At 48.2% G+C, this 17,508-nt stretch overlaps 1 protein-coding gene across 1 annotated transcript; it reads right to left on the minus strand.

The window, feature by feature from the left end:
• Positions 1 to 6,251: 6,251 nt before the first annotated feature.
• On the minus strand, positions 6,252 to 11,241 carry LOC131739436 (zinc finger and SCAN domain-containing protein 29-like). The gene is made up of 2 exons (XM_059033411.1): positions 10,407 to 11,241; positions 6,252 to 6,580 (listed from the first exon to the last, which is right to left on the minus strand). Exons 1-2 carry the CDS (start codon positions 11,236 to 11,238, stop codon positions 6,573 to 6,575), a joined length of 840 nt encoding a protein of 279 aa, XP_058889394.1. The 5' UTR covers positions 11,239 to 11,241; the 3' UTR covers positions 6,252 to 6,572.
• Between the last annotated feature and the right edge of the window lie 6,267 nt (positions 11,242 to 17,508).

Genomic DNA, 17,508 nt, shown 5'->3' on the forward strand with positions numbered 1-17,508 from the left:
AGGTAAACAAGGACATTCAAAACGTTTGAAAATGAACAAGCAGAAGAATGTTAGATTACTTATCGTAACCATGGTTCCCTGAAAGAGAAGATGACCACCAACAACAATATGTATGGGATATGCCTGCCCATTGGGTAGGTATCGCTAAACTCGCTATACCAGAGTTGCCGATAGGCCCCTTCCTGGGCTGATGCATTCGGTCCCGCCCACCGAGGGATAAAAACCGTCATCCTGAGGAAGCCTTTTCTGTTTTTCCATCGAACCCTTCAGGGAACCAGGGTTACGGTTGGTAACCTAACGTTCCATTTCAATTCGAAGATGACCAGCAATGACATTATGTATGGGATAATGTATACCAGAGCAGTCGCGAGGGAGAAGGAACAGCAGCATATGAGGGACGCACTAGCACTGTCTAACCCAGAGGTTAGCGGTGTGAGCTTACACCTTCAAGGACCCTTGTGCCTAATGAAGGCAGGACAGGGTCTACCACATTAAGGTGGTAGAACCTGGAGAAAGTATGCGGCTTAGCCCAGCTAGCCGCAGTACAAATATCGTACAGCGATGCCCCTCTGAAGAGGGCCCAAGATGTAGCCAACCCTCTAGTGGAATGTGCGGTTACCCTTCCAGGTGGGGGCAACCCAGCACCATCATACGCTGTCAAGATTGTGTCCACAATCCAATGTGACAGACGCTGCTTTGAGACGGGCTTTCCTAGGGTCTGTATACCGTGATAGACAAAGAGCTTGTCAGTATGAGGCAGAGCTCTTTCTAATCCACGTAAAGCCTCAATGCCCACACTGAGCAGAGGAAATTCAATCTCCTATCCTCCTCTGAAGCAAACTGGGGTGGATGGAAGGACTGTAGTTCCACAGACTGATTAATGTGGAAGGCTGTGGTCACCTTGGGGAGGAAAGCAGGGTTGGTACGCAGAGACACCCTGCTGTCATCGTCCCAAATACGCATACAGGAGCTGTGCACCATCAGCGCCTGCAGCTCACTGACCCACTTTGCGGAGGTGATAGCCAAGAGGAAGGCTGTCTTCATAGACAGATACTTCAACTGTATGGAGTGTATGGGCTCAAACAGGGCCTTTGTGAGAGCCTCCCGTACAACATCAAGGCTCCATTTGAGGAGAACGGCCCTCCTGGGAGGGCGTAGCCACTGAGCACCCTTCAAAAAACAGGTCACTAGTATATAAGCACGCAGGACAATGAGTCAATGGGGACATGGCTTGCAGATATGGCTGCTAGGTACACTTTCAACGTAGACTCACGGTCCCGTTCAGGGTCCAGACCCACAGTTGGAGTCTGCCTGGTCCTGGGTGACAGAGGGTGCGTTGCACATGACTGAGGAGATCCATGTGCAGCAGGATCCTCAAGGGCTGGCCTTGCAGCAGCTGGCAGAGGTTTGAAAACCAAAATCTCCTCGGCCATCTAGGGGCCACCAGGAGAACTGTCGCCTTGTCTCTTCTGACCTCCTCGAAGAAGGCATGGTGCAGCGGTATTGGCGGGAAAGTGTACATAACGCGATCCGACCAGGGTCTGCAAACTCCTCTGCCTGCCTAGACCGCCCCCCAGCCAGAGTTGAATGTGTCTGTCATCACCAATTAATGGTTGTGTATCACTCAAGTCATTATCCCTTTGTTCAGGTAAGAGTCTTGCCTCCACCAGCGTAGAGCTTCCCAGCATAGACGAGACACTGTCAGCCGATTTTGTCTGTCGCAATTGGGGTGCAGCTGAAGGCACTGAGCCACACTTGGATCAGGTGTATGTGGAGTAACCCTAGTTGGGTGGCTGATGAAGCTGCAGCCATCAGACCCAATAGTTTTGCACAATACCAATGATACTGTGACCACTTGTTGAACAGGGCCAGACAGTTGTGAATGGCAGATACTCTGTCGTCCGGCTCAAATTGTATTGGAATCCAACCGGAGACCCAAGTAGACCGTACTTTGCACCAGTATGAACTGGCTCGTCACAATCGCTGTGTGGGTGGAGGTGGAGACACGCAGGGGCGCAAGTTCAGCTAAAGGGAAGTAACCAGCTTTGCTGTATTGAGGAGGAATTGTGAACTGGTTTGTCTGTATTTCCTCTCCCTGAAAGCTACTTTTGACCTTTCCCAGGTTTCCTGGGATCTCCCCTCTCTAGGTCGGCGGTGGATTGGAGAACGGTACCGGCGGGTGTGGCGCCTCCTGGAGGACGACGATCTGAGGCAGGGACGGTGTGGGTGAGCGCAACACCTCCCCTTTGGATTCTTCGAACTTTTCAATTCCTTTGCAGGATTCTGGACTACTAATTAAGAACTGCATTAGTATTGCATCTGGTCTTCTTTGTTGGATTTGTTGTGATTAGTAATTGAGTGTTTTAACCCGCGGGAGCGTAGCTCCAATTAGGATTTTTAAGTATTGTATTTTGTTTGTTTAGTGGAAGCTTCCTTGTGTGCATTTTTTTAAAGTGTACCTAACCCTGTGGAGAATTAATAACATTGGTTTAATTTAATTTTAAACTTGTTACTGTTGTTGTGTGTGCGGAATCCCGGGGATCAAAAAGAACCTGTGTAGGGATAAATAAAAGATTTCTACAGTAAGGAGGAAAAAAAAGATTTCTACAGTAAGGATTCTGAAGAGCCCAGAGATATCAGCGGGACTTGGGAATTAATGTGCGCACACACAACGAGGGATGAAATGCGCTTTCATCTGCGGCAAAGCAACGTGTAAAAGAGCCTAAATAAATAACTATTAGTATGATTTTTAACCGACTCCCGTGCTCGGGTGCCTCACAGCGGGGTATGATCTTGCTCATTTAAAGTGATTAAATTGGTCTGTTTTTAAGTTATAGTCGTGGTCGATACAGGGAATATTTTTTAACAAAGAGAAGTATAGATTTCGGGGTTTCTTCCGTTTTTACTTGATCTCCCCTGTTCTGTATAACTGAATTTGCTTTAAAGAATATTTTGAAATCGGGTAATTACTACTCCCTTGTTCTATAGGGTTTATTCATCTTTTCTATTGAAGGCTCGCTGTGGAAACATGGTAGCAGGCTATGTGAAGTTGGCAGGATGTTTTTGTATGACGCTGTGTGTAGATTCTCACACTGTGGGGTTCAGCGCACAGAGGAACATTGAAGAGTCTGAAAGCAGCACTCGGGTTATCTGCAGATCGAATGTCTTCTTGTCCTTATCATGCTTCACTGAAATTCGATTTCTGAAACTTGCTGGAACACTTGTAGCATCCATGTTTTCATAATATAGGATTTGTGGAGCTTGGATGTGATTTTGAATGTACCAGAACAGATTTGGCTGCGTAGCGTCTTTATAAGAACAGGGTATAGCGGTATTTCCTTCTTCTTTTACTATTAGAACTGAAGACTGGCTCACCGACTGTCCCTGAGATGTTTCTAAATGAGAACACAAAAAACAATTAATAATACCAATACGTGTTTATGAAGCAGTAAATAATGTATCTGAATCAATCATAATACCCGTTGAGACCCAGAGAAGCAGGGCTGTGTATAGGACTCGGTGCATCATTGCATTCTCCATGCTCCACTTGTGTCTGATGAACTCCTCTTTAGATAACGGGTGGGAATGAAAGAGCTCGTTTCTAAACCTGTGTTTTACTTTGCTCAATGACACACCCCTTTCCAAGTTAGCATATGTACAGCAGTTAACATATTTCTTAAACTATTTAGACTTGGCCATATAAATATAATGTCCCTACCTTGTGTAGTTTGTATGGTTGGCCCGCCTTTGGCATACAGATTTATTTTGTATCTTAAATAACTGTTTAATTGCCTTGTGCATAACACTGAGCGAACTTTAAGTCTGAGATGAGCAATGCGGGAAGACAGTCATGAGCCACCTGTGGTGCTGAAATGTGACGAGACTATTAACCGTAAACCATGAATTGGTTTAATCAGAACAATATAAAACCTGAAAAACGACACTCTGCTGAAGAGTGGGGTTACAATGAAGTTAGCCGCTGTTCATTTCAGATGCTTTGTGTGTGTTAAAATAGTCGCTGGATTTTAAAAGTTTTTTTTTTAATATTACTACATTAAGTGTTTTATGGATGAATTAACTGTAGAGCAAAAAAAAATCTATTTTATGCAAAGGGGAAAAGATATGACTACAGCTATGACCAATAAAACGTTTGCAATTAACAATTTGCTTCAGAAAGTCGAATGAAATCTGCTGCATAATTTTACTTTAACAAGTTGAATTACATACCACTTTGTAATTTTCCATATAGCCTACTTAACAAAAAACTGACAAAAATTGAAAAATGCGACATTTCAAAATCTGTATTCCGTTTGAGCTCAATATTTTTCCTATCAGCTTCCCAACACGTTTGTCTTAATAAATGATGATATTGTGTATTAAGATTTGTTAATATAAATATAGGTCTACAATACCTGAACATATTAAAAAGCAAAACACGAGCAGATGTTAAATCTTCATCTTCTCTGTGCGTGCAGGACGGGTGCGGTTGTATCGGTCTGAGAGCTGGGAGTCTCGCTGTGTACAAGTCTATCTCAACACATGAGAACTGTGAGTCTAGCTGTGTACAAGTCTACCTCAACACATGGCCTACAATGTAGCACTACAGCGAGATATTGTACCTATAATTTTTTTGCCAAGTTTTTGTTACAACTGTTTTTGCCTTGTTTTTGTTACAACTGCTTTTGCCAAGCAGTTGTAACATTTAATCAAGCAGCCTATTTCGGCGCCAGCAAGAAGCGCCAGCAAACTGAAGAGCCTCAACAAAAGAGCCGGGAGTCTAGCTGTGGGAGTCCAGCAAGGGGAGGCCTGCGCTGACACACTGGTCGAATAGATCCAAACCTAACAGCGCTCTGGAAGAAGCCATCTGCTAGTCAGGTCTGTACCCACCACCCCACTGCTCCTTCTGTGCCTTTTGTTTTGCCTGTCCTGCTATGACTGTCTCTCACATCCCTGTTCTGTCCTCTCGTCCTCGTCCTCTGCCCTCTCTCCGCTGCTGCTCCTCCAACCCTTCTAACCTCATCCCTCTGCCTCTCCCCCCCTCCAGCACACTCTCTGGTGCACTCTGGAACTGTCACTCTTCTGCTGACAAAGCTGATTTCATCTGTGCCTTTGCCTCCCACCTCTCTCTCGATTTCCTTGCTCTCACTGAAACCTGGCTGTCCCCTGATAACACTGTAACTCCTGCTGCCCTGTCCTCTCTCTACGTCCTGTCCCATATCCCGCGTCTCACTGGTGGGGAGGTGGGACTGGTCTTCTCCTCTCTCCCTCCCTACTCTTTTCTGTCCCCTCCGATCTCTCCTCACTCTCTGTTAATACCTTTGAATTTCATGCAGTCCAACTAACCTCTCCCTGTCAACTCCTGCTCATTGTACTGTACCGCCCCCCTGGGCCTCTCGCTCACTTTCTGGATGAACTCGACTTTCTACTCTCCTCCCTCCCCTCCCCAACTATCCTGTTAGGTGACTTCAACATCCATCTCTCCAACCCCAGCCACTCTGCCGGATTCCTCCCTCTCCTTCACTCCTTCGACTTCTGTCTCTCTCCATCCCCTCCTACCCACAAAGCTGGCCATCAACTGGACCTCGCCTTCTCCAGGGCCTGCTGCCCCTCCACCCTCTCTGTCACACCCCTGGACCTCTCTGATCACTATTTCATCTCTTTTTCTCTGTCTCTCTCCCCTCTAGTTTGTAGCCTCCGCTCTCTCTCCCCCTCTGTCCTTGCCTCCACTGCTCTCTCTCACCTCCCTCCTATCGACTCCTTTTCACAACTCACTGTAGACTCTGCTACCTCCAACCTCTTCTCCTCCCTCACCTCCTCCCTCGACTCCCTCTGTCCCCTCACCTCCCGACCTGCTCGCCCCTCCCCTACCCATCCCTGGCTCTCCTCTGCGCTCCGCTCGGCCAGAATCACACTGCGATCTGCTGAAAAGAAATGGAAGAGAACCAAACTCCCTGCTGCCCTAGACCTTTACCACACTCTCCTCTGCTCCTTCTCCTCTACTCTCTCCTCTGCTAAACGTACTTATTTCCAATCTGTAATCCAAGCCTCCACTAACAACCCACATAAACTATTCTCTACATTCTCCTTCCTCCTAAACCCTCCCCCTCCTCCTCCCTCCTCTATCTCCCCTGATGACTTTGCCTCTTTCTTCTCTTCTAAAATCTCAGATATCCGCAAACTCTTTAACACCTCTCCCTCCCCCGCACCCCCTCCTGTTCCAAACCCTACACCCACTACATCCCTGTGGCAAAGTGGGTGGTGAGGGGTAGCTGTGTAGCAGTGATGCGGTGCAGGAGTAATGAGCAGACAACGGTAGTCCAGTGGAAAATAGGCTTTATTTGCCAGCACTGGTCTAGTGCTCAAAATAATAAGCCCGGCAATACACAACGATGTGTAAAGCTCGGGCTGACAAAACACAGGATACAGTCCTGAACAAAAGAAACAAGAATACGGTCACCCGTCTCGGGTGCGTGCAGTCGTGATTGTGGTGAGTGAATACACAGGACGTTGTGACAGTACGTGAGGAGGTGATCCGGCTTGTGTTCGCCCAGTGCGACAGCTCCGGATATGTTCTAGCTGTCTGGTGATTCGGAAACAAGACAGACAGTTAGTTTTCAGACACTCCAGCGCACAAACACACACACACAGCTCTTTTAGAGCAGAACAGATTTTTAGGTCCTTCTCGGTCCTTGGTTTAACCCAAACGAAGGAAAAGAACAGCGTTACCCCGGCCCCTATATGTAATCCCGCATGATATCTAGGTAAACGGTTGCAGCTGCCTTTTACTTGCAGCTGCCCCTCGTTTACCTGTCAAATCAATACGGTCTTACAACAGAGTCTCGCTTCCTTCCAGGCTGACCCACTTTCCGGTCCCGGAAACGAACTGTCAGGCCAGCCCTTCCAGATACTTCTCCTCCCGTTCTTTAGCGCCCTCACAGGTCGGGAGGAAGATTTATCACCAGAACTCATTGTATTTCTGTCACATATCCCACCGCTCAGAGTGGAGCCGAAGGAACACTCGGCTAAATCTACCTTTCCCATTGCTCCCCCCTCCCGGGAAAAATAATCCGCATTTTGGTGGTCTTTCCCCGCACGGTGTACCATATGGTACATGAAGGGCTGCAATGCCAGATACCACCGAGTTATCCGGGCATTGCTGTCCTTCATTGTGCTTAACCACTTGAGTGGGGCGTGGTCTGTGACAAGATCAAATGAGTGTCCCAGCAGGTAGTATCGTAAAGAGTGAGTAGCCCATTTAATGGCTAAACACTCTTTTTCGACTACGGAGTAGTTGCGTTCCCGAGGTAACATTTTTTTGCTTATGTACAATATCGGGTGTTCTACTCCAGCTACTTTTTGGGACAAGACTGCACCCAACCCTACATCCGAGGCGTCGGTGTGGAGGATGAATCTCTTGGTGAAATCTGGGGTAATAAGAGTGGGGGCCTGGCAAAGTTTACGCTTAATCGTATCAAACGCCCCCTGACACTCAGCTGACCATTTAATTAAATTTGGCGCACTCTTTTTGGTGAGGTCGACTAACGGGTTAACCACTGTGGCGTACTCGGGGATGAAGCGGCGGTAATAACCGGCTAAGCCCAGTAGTGACCTCACCTGAGTCTTGGTTTTGGGGATCGCCGCATCAACCAAAGCCTGGATTTTGGTGACCACAGGTCTCACCCTTCCATTCCCCATTAAAAATCCCAAATATTGAGTCTCTGTCTTGGCAAACGCACATTTCCTCAAGTTAGCTGTCAGCCGGGCTGCCCTTAGAGACTGAAGAACGGCTGCAACCCTAGCCAAATGCTCTCGCCAGGTGGAGCTGTAAATCACCACGTCATCAATATACGCTGCTGCATATTCATGATGTGGGCGTAAAACCTGGTCCATCAGTCTCTGAAAGGCAGCGGGCGCACCATGTAGCCCAAATGGCATGGTTTTAAAGTGGAACAGCCCCTCTGGTGTTGAAAATGCGGTTTTCTCTCTGGAGCTGCGGGTTAGAGGGATTTGCCAGTATCCCTTCGTCAGGTCCAGAGTGGAAATAAACCTCGCTTTTCCCAGTCTGTCTAAAAGTTCGTCGACCCGAGGCATGGGATACGCATCGAACTTGGCAATAGCATTCACCTTTCTGAAATCTACGCAGAAGCGGTTGGTGCCGTCCTTCTTAGCCACTATTACAATAGGACTGCACCACTCGCTCCTGGAAGGTTCAATCACTCCAAGCTCGAGCATATCCCATACCTCTTTGCGAACGCCACTTCGTCGACTTTCCGGGATCCGGTACGGTCTCTCTCGCACTGTGACACCTGGAGGAGAGATAATGTCATATTCAACTAAGTTCGTCCTGCCGGGCACATCAGAAAAAACATCACTGAACTCCTCAATAAGCTTACGCAGCTCTCTTTGCTGATCCGGAACTAATTGTTCCCCCATTGAAATCGCTCTTGTGCTCGGGGTCTCTGGACAGGGACCTAAATCATCCTCCATATTGCCTGGGGCTATAAATAAGACCTCTCTTGCCTGCCAGGGCTTCAACAAATTAATGTGGTAAATTTCACGTTCATTCCGGCGATCGGGCTGTCTAATTTCATAATTTACTTTCCCTATAGCCCGAATCACCTCATACGGCCCCTGCCATTTAGCACACAGTTTTGACTCTGATGAGGGAAGTAGCAGCATTACCTTGTCCCCTGGTCGAAAGGTTCGAATCCGTGCATTTTTGTTATAATGCTGCTCTTGTCGGTGCTGAGCCGATCTGAGGTTGTCTTGGGCCAAACGACCGACCAAATCCAGGCGATCTCTGAGTAGGAGCACATACTTCACCACATTTTTAGACGAGCCTTTGTGCTCCTCCCACCCCTCTCTCAGCAGGTCGAGAATGCCGCGAGGCTGCCGGCCGTACAGGAGCTCAAAGGGGGAGAACCCCGTTGAACTCTGCGGCACTTCTCTCACTGCAAAAAGGAGGTAGGGGAGAAGTGATGCCCAATGTTTCTGCTCTTGTGTTACAAATCGCCTCAGCATCGACTTTAAGGTCTGATTAAAACGTTCCACCAGACCGTCCGATTGTGGATGATAAACGGACGTCCTGATGGGACGTATTTTTCATATTTTGTACACCTGCTGTAACGTATTGGACAAAAAATTAGTTCCGTGATCGGTCAAAATCTCCTTGGGGATCCCTACTCTGGCCATAATCTGTGCTAACTCGGTGGCTATTGCAGCGGCACTAGTGGACCTCAATGGAACTGCCTCCGGGTATCGCGTTGCATAATCCACCACTACTAAAATGTGCGTATACCCGGAGTCAGAAGGTAGCAAAGGGCCGACTATGTCCATTGCAATGCGCTCGAAAGGAGTGGAAATAATCGGCAGTGGGACCAAAGGGGCGGGGCGCACTCGACCCGGCGCTACTCGCTGGCAGTCTGGGCATGTGGCTACATATTTCGACACATCAGTATGAAGACCTACCCAATAGAATCGAGCCAATATCCGTTCCCTCGTCTTCTCGGCTCCGAGGTGCCCCGCAAAAGGGATATCATGCGCCAGCCTCATGACCTCCAGCCGACAAGACGGGGGAACCAACAATTGTGTTACAGGCTGTCCTGTGCCCGCGGCTAGGTTTACCCTATACAGTAATTGCCCCTTGATACTGAAGTGTGGATATACTAGCGCCCCAGCGCCGTCAACATCCTTACCTTCAATGGACCGGACCTGTCCCCAAGCGTGCACCAGTGACGGGTCGTTATGTTGGCCCCACACTAGGTCCGCGCTTGAGTACCACGGGTCCGGTACATCGAGAGGGGCTGGAATAACATCTGCTCTAGTCGGTCCAGTAACCTCGCTCTCTCGGTCACACTGCGTTCCCACTCCCTTCGACTGGCGTTTGTTACCATTGCAGCACTCTCCCACCAGACCCCAGCCTTGTCTCAACAACGCTCCCTCCCATTTTGCGGTCCGTCTCTCCTTATTCGTTTTTCTAGGACGGAAAAGAGGGGAAAACATTTCAGTGTGAAAAGGAAACACATCACCAATCCGTTCCTTTTTTTTTTTCTCTGCCACGTTTACGTGTGTGGCTGAGACTGCCATTTTTTTCATCAATTCTTTGAATTTTGGCCAGTCTCGGCCCAGAATAACTGGGTGTGGCAACCTTTCCGCCACCCCAACTACCAGGTGACGTTTTATCGGTCCTACCGATAAATATACTTTTAATGTGGGGTATGCCGCCGTGTCTCCATGGATACAGGAGATGGCCACCTGACCTCGTGGCCGCCACGACACACCGCCCAGGAGAGCTGTCCTAATCAAGGTTTGCTCACACCCTGTGTCCACTAATGCGTGGGTTTTCACATTCCCTAACACCACATTAATCAGACAAGGCCCCTCCCGACCATTTTCCCCACGCTTACCAGTCTCAGGTGCCCAATTGCACGCGGCCACGTCACACTCCATGGCAGCGGGGCATGACCTGGCCAGATGTCCCGGCTGGTGGCACCTAAAACAGATAGGAGGGACAGAGGGGGCATGGGTTAGAAATCTGTCCCGCTGCTGGTATGGCAACGGGGCAGGGGCAGCACCTCTACCCCAGCTGGGGGCCAACCTTGATCTCCATGGGGGGGAGGCAAGGGGGCCCAATGGGGTCGGTGCTCTGGGAGGTCTGGGTCCCTGGAACGAGGGGGGTGGTGGCGATGATGTTGGAGGAGAGGGAGAGAGAGCGCGGCTGCTCCGAAGGGCAGGGGCGGACAGGATCCCGATCCGGGCAGAGGTCAGGGAGTCCTCAAAATCTTCGGCCAATTTGACCGCCTCCTCCAGGGTGTCGGGGTTGTGGCGCCGTATCCACGCCTGGGTTTCGGCGCCGACCACATGGCAGAACTGTTCTACCACAATGGCTTCCCCCATCTGCTGGACGGTCTTCTTCCCGGGGGTCAGCCAATGCACCATGTGGTCGCACAACCTCTCCGCAACCACCCTGGGGCGTGTCTCCGGGGCTCTCCGGTACTCCCGAAACCGCGCCCGGTGGGTCTCGGTAGTAATGTTGAGTCGGCGGAGGATAGCCTGCTTGACCAGGTCATACTCAGTGGCGTGCTGGTCACTCATGGCCTGGTAAGCTGCCTGAGCCTCCCCAATCAGGCAGGGTCCCAATTGGCTGGCCCAGAACTCCCGCGGCCAAGCCGCCGCGGTAGCCAGCCGCTCGAATGCCACCAAGTACGCCTCCGGGTCATCCTCCGCCGACATCTTCATCGCCCGTGCCTTTGGGGGCGACGTCACCGGTGTTGTAGTCGGGGTCGTTACCGCAGCCACGGCCAGTCCTACCCGTTCAATGAGCGCTGTATAGCGCTCCTCCCTCCTTCTCTCCTCTGCGTCCCGTCTGCTCTCCAGTGCCTGCAGCAGCTCCGCCAGCGCGTCGCGGTCCATGATCCCACTTCTGACACCACGTGTGGCAAAGTGGGTGGTGAGGGGTAGCTGTGTAGCAGTGATGCGGTGCAGGAGTAATGAGCAGACAACGGTAGTCCAGTGGAAAATAGGCTTTATTTGCCAGCACTGGTCTAGTGCTCAAAATAATAAGCCCGGCAATACACAACGATGTGTAAAGCTCGGGCTGACAAAACACAGGATACAGTCCTGAACAAAAGAAACAAGAATACGGTCACCCGTCTCGGGTGCGTGCAGTCGTGATTGTGGTGAGTGAATACACAGGACGTTGTGACAGTACGTGAGGAGGTGATCCGGCTTGTGTTCGCCCAGTGCGACAGCTCCGGATATGTTCTAGCTGTCTGGTGATTCGGAAACAAGACAGACAGTTAGTTTTCAGACACTCCAGCGCACAAACACACACACACAGCTCTTTTAGAGCAGAACAGATTTTTAGGTCCTTCTCGGTCCTTGGTTTAACCCAAACGAAGGAAAAGAACAGCGTTACCCCGGCCCCTATATGTAATCCCGCATGATATCTAGGTAAACGGTTGCAGCTGCCTTTTACTTGCAGCTGCCCCTCGTTTACCTGTCAAATCAATACGGTCTTACAACAGAGTCTCGCTTCCTTCCAGGCTGACCCACTTTCCGGTCCCGGAAACGAACTGTCAGGCCAGCCCTTCCAGATACTTCTCCTCCCGTTCTTTAGCGCCCTCACAGGTCGGGAGGAAGATTTATCACCAGAACTCATTGTATTTCTGTCACAATCCCCTACTAACTCACCCTCCTTCTCCATCTTCTTGCCCCTCTCAGACTCTGACCTCTCCTCCCTGCTCCAGGGTCACAAACCCACCACGTGTGCCCTGGACCCCCTCCCCAATCACCTCTTTCAAGCTGCTGCTCCTGCTCTACTTCCCTTCATCCCCTCCCTTCTCAACACCTCTCTACTTTCTGGTCTCTTTCCCTCTGCCTTCAAAAAAGCCTCTATCACTCCCCTCCTCAAAAAACCCACCCTCGACCCCACCTCCCTCCAGAGCTACCGTCCTGTCTCCCTCCTACCCTTCCTCTCCAAAACCCTCGAGCGGACTGTACACCGCCAGCTCTCTGCTTTCCTGTCCAACCACTCTCTGCTTGACCCTCTCCAATCTGGCTTCCGCTCTGCTCACTCCACTGAAACCGCCCTCCTGTCTGTCACCAACTCACTTAAGTGTGCCCGAGCTGCCTCTCTCTCCTCTGTCCTAATTCTCCTCGACCTCTCTGCTGCCTTTGACACTGTTGATCACTCTATTCTACTATCATCTCTTGCTGACCTGGGGATCTCTGGCACTGCTCTGGCCTGGTTCTCCTCCTACCTATCCAACCGCACTTACCAGGTAACCTGGCGTGGAGCAACCTCCACACCTCACCCTCTCTCAAGAGGAGTCCCCCAAGGGTCAGTCTTGGGTCCTATCCTGTTCTCTCTCTACACCCGCTCCCTGGGCCCACTCATCGCATCCTATGGTTTCTCATACCATTTCTATGCTGATGATGCTCAGATTTTCCTCTCCTTCCCCACCTCTGACTCCACCATCTCCTCCCGTATCTCTACCTGTCTGTCTGCTATTTCCTCCTGGATGCACTCACATCACCTCAAACTCAACCTCTCTAAATCTGACCTCCTTTTTTTCCCTCCTCCTCCCCCTCCTCTGATCTCTCTATCTCTGTTCCTTTGGAATCTACCACACTCTCTCCCTCTTCCTCCGCTAAGAACCTCGGAGTCACTCTGGACCCCTGCCTCTCTTATTCCCAGCACATCTCCACTCTGGCATGCACTTGCCGATTCTTCCTGTGCAACATCCGAAGAATCCAACCTTTCCTCACCAACTATGCCACCCAGCTCCTGGTCCAGGCCTTGGTACTCTCCCACCTAGACTACTGCAACTCCCTCCTGGCTGGCCTCCCTGCGTCCGCCACCCATCCGCTCCAGCTCATCCAGAACTCCGCTGCCCGCCTGGTGTTCTCTCTGCCTCGCTTCTCCCACGCAACTCCACTACTCCGCTCACTCCACTGGCTACCGATCACCGCTCGCATCCAGTTCAAGACTCTTGTACTAGCCTACAGATGCCTTGACCAGACTGCACCCAGCTACCTCCAGACCCTCATCTCTCCCTACACCCCCACTCGACCTCTCCGCTCCGCCTGCACTAGAAGACTGGCTCTACCTCCTCTAAGCTCCCCTGCCTCCAGAGCCCGCTCCTTCTCTGATGATATGAAACGACACAAGTGATGTGTACTTGAAGCAATTGCAGTGTGAAGATGGAATACTTTACCAAATAATACCGCTATTTGTAATTAGTAGAATGATAATAAAATGCCATTGTGTTGATTGTGTGAGTCCAGCTCCATGCGGTACTAATTTTGATCACAATCTGATTCACTCTGAGTGACGTCACTACAACAGAAAATAAACTGAAGAACAAAAAACATCTGTGTTGACAATAAGATTGAAGTGTTTGTTCTCTTTATTTACTGGCACAGCACATTCTATTTGTGTATCCATTGTTATGTGGTAAGCCATGATATATGGTTTCTTGCTCTTGTTATTCTTAGAACTAAGATCCCAAGTCAGGGAATGATTGAGGTGGAGCGTTTGCAGAGTGTTCAGTTCAGGGGTGTGTTCAGTGGAGTCTTCACATCCGGTGCCTTCACAGCACTTTGATACATTAATGAAGTCCTGTATCAAACACGTGTTTATTATATTATATTGTTCATTGTGGTTCACCATAACCTGCTCTCTTATTCCAATTCTATGAACAGGGAACACATTTCAAAAGAGTGCAGAGAAGAAAGTGAATCAAAATGAAAACAGTTTGCCTGCACTGAAACCACTTCCTTTATAATGGACTCATGCCAATGATAGTGTGTGGAAGCAGTTCAACACGACTTTCTTTCATCTTTTACCAGGTAATGGGCCCCTGTGCCAGTTAGTGCTGAGAGTTTTTGTACAGCGTCCCAATGAGTTTTCACACTGTGCTACCCTCAGAGCACAGTGATAGATTGCTGTGTCGCTCAGAGCAAGTTTGGAAATGATGATTGTAGTAGAAGAGCTGTCTGCTGTAGAAGTGAACCGGCTTTTAGCAAAGTCGGCAGTGTCACTCAGGCTACTCCATGAACCAACTCCTTTCCGCAGTATGTATTCCAGGGCTCGGTTTGAGTTCTGCCGATACCAGTTGAGAAGAACATTGTTGCTACTTGCAGTATAAGAGCAGCTGAGCGTTACTGACTCTCCTTCTGTTCTGGACTCTGCTGTCTGTCGAGGACTGATGGAATCCCCGCTTGTCATGACTGAACATTGAGGAAGGAAAGAACATTTAATAGACAGTCAGAAATAATAATAATAATAATAATAATAATAATAATAATAATAATAATAATAATAATAATAATAATAATCTTTCTTGTTGTGTTGAAATTACCTGGCAGGATAATAAACATACACATGATTAATGTATCCATTTTATCTTAGTGCTGATTTCTTTATAAACAGAATAGTAAGGTTCTGTGTCTCTGTTGATTCTGGTGCTTTCTGTTCGCAATGCTGCTCTGAAATATTCTGCTCAGAGGTTTAGACCGTCAAATGTCTGTAACCAATCAGTAGAGAGAAACAGAAACATGTGATGTAAATGTGATGTAATCATGTAACTCTGTGGTTCATAGTTGTGGTTACCATCTTGTTTTATCAACACCTTCATTAGCAGTTAACTGGATGCAAGTCAAAGAGGTTTCAATTCTTCATAGAATAACTGCAGTCGCCCTACCCACTTTCCAATGAACCTTCCCAGAGCTCAGGAAATCCAGCTCTCACCACATTATAATGTGCACTGCCGTTACCTTCTACACAGATTCCATGATTAGTGACGTATTTTCTGCTCGTAATTAATTCGGGCCAGCCTGCATAGTGAAATGGTACCAATGAACCAAAGAACTCTGGTACGTAATGTCATGGTAACCAGTACCCCGCCCCCCACACGGTCCAAGCCATTATTGTGTCCTCACTCAGCTCGCAAGTTTGATGTCAGCAGCTTGTATGTCAGAAGCTTAGCTTTGATGAATATGTCTATAAATTGTAATAAAAAATCAACTTTCGTGACCACAAAGAAAACACAAGTTAAAGAACTAACTTTCCGTTTCCATCGTTTCGATGTTTAGTTTTCTTTATCTGCTTATTTCTATTATTGCCTATCAAAACAATACACTTTGTTACGACAACAAAAGATAGTTCTGTGAAAGAGAGCAATTATCGGCAACTGGAATCAATCGAGTTCATCTGTATGGAGAATGTGGTTTGTGTCGAGCGCTGAGCAGGAAGGGACTCTGGTCGCTGTGAGTGACACTGCACGGGTCTGACAAGATACTTCATTGTGGAAAAGTAACGTGCAGTTCTACACTGCCATCTAGTGGCGTTGCAGTGACACTGTATTTACAACACATTCTCTTGCAGTAGAAAGGTTTTTGTTCAGGCTCATCAGTGAATGCATCGCTGTGGGCTTCAGTGCACAGTAGTACCTCGCAGAGTCCAACGCATTGGTATTGTTCACAGTCAGGTTAGCTGTATTAGCTTCAGAGTTTAAAGAAGCAGACAGTCTGGGGTCAGTGGCTTCAGGCTTGTCTGTATTGATTTTGCCTCCAGCAAGGGAATAGGTTTGTAGTAAATATTGTGGAGATGTATTCCCATTCTGCTTGTACCATTGCAGGTAAACACTATCACCCTTGGTTGCAGTGTATGCACACTGTATTGTGGCTGTTTCTCCTTCAGTTGTGCTGACATGGGCAGACAGTGATGTCACTGACTCCTTCCCATAAGAATCTGCAAGAATTGAAGCAAAATGCTGCAGTTAAAAAAAGGTGTCTTGAAATAGGAGATGAAATACCTTGTTAACAAGGGAACCCATAGAAGCAGAAGCAGCAAGCTGTAAGCAAGCAATAAGATGCAACCAACACTCACACACAAACAATCCCATTAGAATAGAAACCCAGGCAATCACATAACACACGCCATCCATTCAAACAGGATCGCATAACAATTCACTGATATAGCCAGGCAGGCATGTCCTTAACAAGGATCTGAAATGTCTTCAGATAACATGTGAGTTTCATAGAGACACAAGGTGAGATGCAATGAGAAACTGTATAGAGCTCAACCAGTGCAGGTTCGTTAAATGAACTCTTATCTCGTACATTGTATGAAGGCGCCCATGAGTATGTGTAGCAGTAGATTCTTCTCCATTGTGCGCGGGGCTCCCAGTCTGTGCTCTGCGCTCTGCACAGGAAGTGATGTGCTGCTTGTTGCTGTGTTTTATACCCTGCAGGTGTCTGTGCACGTGGTGAGAGGTGTTGTGTGCACGTGGATATTGGGGCTAGATAGTTCCTTTAATAATTATGTTTTCTGTTTTACATACCATTTTATAAAGTTAGACATTCATCAAATCGTTGTTTTTAAAATTAGAAGTTTAAGCCAGTGTTATATATTGTAATATCTATTAGTATTACACGGTGAGACTATAGCAGGTTGCCAGAGGAATTGACAGCAGGTACAGAAGAACGTGTGCTGTTTTATCCGAGGTAGTTTCTACACAGAACACAGGCTGCACTGTGATCTTCACCAAATACTCCAAGAACGTCCATGGATACTGCAATTATTATTCTCTGTCCTCATTCGTAGAATAACTACAGTACTCTACGGGAGTCCATGGTGTATCGTCTATGTGCTGTATGCTTCCTGTATCCTCCATATACTCAGTACAGTCACTGTTGCCCGAGCATGACTCCTGCTGGTATTTCAATGGACACGGTATCCACTGAAGCAGAGTCGCTGAAACTTGAGACAATCAGTTCTACACACATACGCGTGACCATTCTTTCATTATATTACACCCTAATGATCAGGCACGGCTTATATTATCTAGTAAGGACAACAGTATCGCTCCGAGTGTTAATAACGCTGTGGCTTCAAGCTGCAGCAGTGAAGTTCATTATATTGTCATTTATTTGATAAGAAATGTCCTGACTTGGGTGGCTTCAAGCTGAAACCATAACTATGTTGTAATGAATATTGTTCTA

The sequence above is a fragment of the Acipenser ruthenus genome, chromosome 11 (assembly GCF_902713425.1).
Source record: "Acipenser ruthenus chromosome 11, fAciRut3.2 maternal haplotype, whole genome shotgun sequence".
Classification (NCBI taxonomy): Eukaryota; Metazoa; Chordata; class Actinopteri; order Acipenseriformes; family Acipenseridae; genus Acipenser; species Acipenser ruthenus.

Bases quoted from the DNA above. Each gene is read 5' to 3' on its own strand.
- LOC131739436 (XM_059033411.1), bottom strand. From the start codon at position 11,238: ATGAAGATGTCGGCGGAGGATGACCCGGAGGCGTACTTGGTGGCATTC.